General features: G+C 44.7%; 1 protein-coding gene across 1 annotated transcript in view; it reads left to right on the forward strand.

Moving 5' to 3' along the window:
• LOC132961623 (copine-4-like) overlaps positions 1-3,352 on the forward strand; it is a 38,258-nt gene extending 34,906 nt beyond the window's left edge. The window contains exons 8-9 of the mRNA XM_061033350.1: positions 1,949-2,082; positions 3,246-3,352. Of these exons, the coding sequence (XP_060889333.1) occupies positions 1,949-2,082; positions 3,246-3,309 (198 nt within the window). The 3' untranslated portion in view covers positions 3,310-3,352. The remainder of the gene's footprint in view (positions 1-1,948; positions 2,083-3,245) is intronic.
• Positions 3,353-3,661: the final 309 nt, after the last annotated feature.

Below are 3,661 nucleotides of genomic sequence, written 5' to 3' on the forward strand. Positions count from 1 at the left end.
TGAACTCTAAACATCATAGAGAGCTGTCTCCCCCCCCCCCCTCTCTAGAGTCCATGCTCACACAGGTCACCATGTGGTGGACTCTGAAGCTTCAGTGTTTATCCAGCTCTGCATGGGTCTGTAAACCTTTCTGTGTTCTAACCTCTCTCCATTTTTCAAAAGCATCTCCAATATTGATCCTAGTTTGAGCACGTTTCTGCTCGTGGAGCTTATTAGAAACATGCAGAGGCTTTTTAGGTCGGGTACAATCACTTCTATCTGAACCACTTCTCTTGCCCGCTTCCATCGCTGCAACACCTGTTGACCTGATAACTGCTCTCATATCTGACAAACTGAGGGGCGTCCAAAACGGCCGTGTGGGGGCGTGTCTTAAAAGCGCCTACCTTCTCTGGTCCAAACAAATCCAGAGCATTCAGGAGCAGAATCTAAAGTTAGAAGGAGGACATACTGGCTGCTGCATTGTTGTCAGAGAAGCCAGCACTTCAACATGTTTCCTTAATGATCAGATAGTAAGATACCTTTATCATCTCACTCTCTACACAGCTCACTGATTGGTCCTTTATCATCTCACTCTCTACACAGCTCACTGATTGGTCCTTTATCATCTCACTCTCTACACAGCTCACTGATTGGACCTTTATCATCTCACTCTCTACACAACTCACTGATTGGACCTTTATCATCTCACTCTCTACACAACTCACTGATTGGACCTTTATCATCTCACTCTCTACACAGCTCACTGATTGGTCCTTTATCATCTCACTCTCTACACAGCTCACTGATTGGTCCTTTATCATCTCACTCTCTACACAGCTCACTGATTGGTCCTTTATCATCTCACTCTCTACACAGCTCACTGATTGGTCCTTTATCATCTCACTCTCTACACAGCTCACTGATTGGTCCTTTATCATCTCACTCTCTACACATCTCACTGATTGGACCTTTATCATCTCACTCTCTACACAGCTCACTGATTGGTCCTTTATCATCTCACTCTCTACACAGCTCACTGATTGGACCTTTATCATCTCACTCTCTACACAACTCACTGATTGGTCCTTTATCATCTCACTCTCTACACAGCTCACTGATTGGTCCTTTATCATCTCACTCTCTACACATCTCACTGATTGGTCCTTTATCATCTCACTCTCTACACAGCTCACTGATTGGTCCTTTATCATCTCACTCTCTACACAGCTCACTGATTGGTCCTTTATCATCTCACTCTCTACACAGCTCACTGATTGGTCCTTTATCATCTCACTCTCTACACAACTCACTGATTGGTCCTTTATCATCTCACTCTCTACACAGCTCACTGATTGGTCCTTTATCATCTCACTCTCTACACAGCTCACTGATTGGTCCTTTATCATCTCACTCTCTACACAGCTCACTGATTGGTCCTTTATCATCTCACTCTCTACACATCTCACTGATTGGTCCTTTATCATCTCACTCTCTACACAGCTCACTGATTGGTCCTTTATCATCTCACTCTCTACACAGCTCACTGATTGGTCCTTTATCATCTCACTCTCTACACAGCTCACTGATTGGACCTTTAACTTCCTACAAGCTGAGTGAGTCAGTGAGGAGAAGAAAGTATTTGCTCGTCTTGTTTTGTAATAATTCTCAGAGGTTTTGTCGCCTGGAGGGTCAGAGACTCGTTTCACTCGTAAACAAGTGAGCAGGAGAGATTTCTCTGCAGCAGCGCGTCGAATCAGCTGTTTGTTTCATGTCGTCTCCAGAGAACAGAAACACGTCTGAAGGTTATTTCAGTTTTCAGAATAAAAGGAGGAAAGGTTTCTGTCACACTCTCTCTTCTCCCTCATGGACCTTCACTGAAGTGGATTTAAAGACACAAGCAAACATTCACAGGTCAGGTTTGAAACCATGAAGGGATGTCCTGCTCTCTGATTGGTTGTCTCGTCTCCAGGTAGCGATCGACTTCACGGCGTCTAACGGTGACCCTCGTAACAGCTGCTCTCTGCACTACATCCACCCGTACCAGCCCAACGAGTACCTGAAGGCTCTGGTGGCCGTGGGGGAGATCTGCCAGGACTACGACAGGTAGGTCTGCCACAGCAGCCAATCAGATCACTCCTTTCATTGAAGGGAAAGTGCACTCAAAACAAGTCTAAGGGAGGTGGAGAGAGATTCAAGATGGCGGACATCTTGTTCTAAACAGTTTGTCTACCTTCAAAATAAAAGCACAACACTTCAGTTTGTCCACCTTCAAAATAAAAGCACAACACTTCAGTTTGTCTACCTTCAAAATAAAAGCACAACACTTCAGTTTGTCCACCTTCAAAATAAAAGCACAACACTTCAGTTTGTCCACCTTCAAAATAAAAGGTACCACACTTCAGTTTGTCCACCTTCAAAATAAAAACACCACACTTTAGTTTGTCCACCTTCAAAATAAAAGCACAACACTTCAGTTTGTCCACCTTCAAAATAAAAACACCACACTTCAGTTTGTCCACCTTCAAAATAAAAGGTACCACACTTCAGTTTGTCCACCTTCAAAATAAAAGCACCACACTTCAGTTTGTCCACTTTCAAAATAAAAGCACCACACTTCAGTTTGTCCTCCTTCAGAATAAAAGCACCACACTTCAGTTTGTCTACCTTCAAAATAAAAGCACCACACTTCAGTTTCAGCCCCTTCAAAATAAAAGCACCACATGTTATAATGTTTGAAAGGGGAAACTGAAATTCACAGAGCAGAGAAGTAAATATTTATGTGGACAGTCTGCGTGATGCGACGGGATATCCAACGAAGGAGAAGCGCCTCTTCTTTCCCGCCGAATTTCTGACTCATTTCAGCCGCTTGTATCTGCGATCTTTTTCTTTTGGAAACTACCCAAAGCTTTAGTCAAAATGACTAATACATATAAAAGTGTTTAACAACCTTTTTGTGACTTCAGAGGAAAACGTTCTTTGTTTCTTCTTTGTTGGTTTAAGAAGTTTTTTCTCTGCTGGAGATCTTTGAAACTCTGCAGACTTCACTTTGTTGTTTCCTTAGAATACAAGTCGGCTCCTCCTCTTTTTCTATTTCTGTTCTTTTCAGTCGTTAAGGTCCGAGCAGGAAGTAGCCACATTTTAGTTCTCAGCCAATCAGAAGTAATTTCTTTGCTTTGTGTTGAAGTAGTTCTGAATGAGCTCGTTAACTCCTGCTGTCTGCCTCACGATCCCTCCAGTGTCTCTTTTGTTTTTTCTCTTTCTCACAGCGACAAAATGTTCCCGGCGTTCGGCTTCGGGGCTCAGATCCCTCCTGAATACAAGGTAATTTAACTGCTCGCCATCTCTCTCCCAGCATGCTCTCTGTCAGCGGGGGGGGGGGGGGGGCGCCGGTGATTACACGCCGACCTCCTCCTCATGGTCACCCCGGGGTGCTTGTGTGATTACGCCCCGAGCGTCCAGAACCTCTGAGTCCGACAATCAGGAAGTCAGAGCGAGATGTTCAAACCTGGCGTGATAACGACCGCTAACAGGTGACTCAGTCTGTCACTCACTTCATAAAGGTCGACCGTCAACATTCACTCCGCTGAATCACACAGCACAGACAGAACGTCCACGGAGGAGGAGCGCGTGGCGTCGGGTACGGCTCACCGTGGTCTGAGTGAAGTAATGAAGCTAGCTAACG

This window comes from Labrus mixtus, unplaced genomic scaffold (genome assembly GCF_963584025.1).
Source record: "Labrus mixtus unplaced genomic scaffold, fLabMix1.1 SCAFFOLD_163, whole genome shotgun sequence".
In the NCBI taxonomy this organism is placed as follows: domain Eukaryota; kingdom Metazoa; phylum Chordata; class Actinopteri; order Labriformes; family Labridae; genus Labrus; species Labrus mixtus.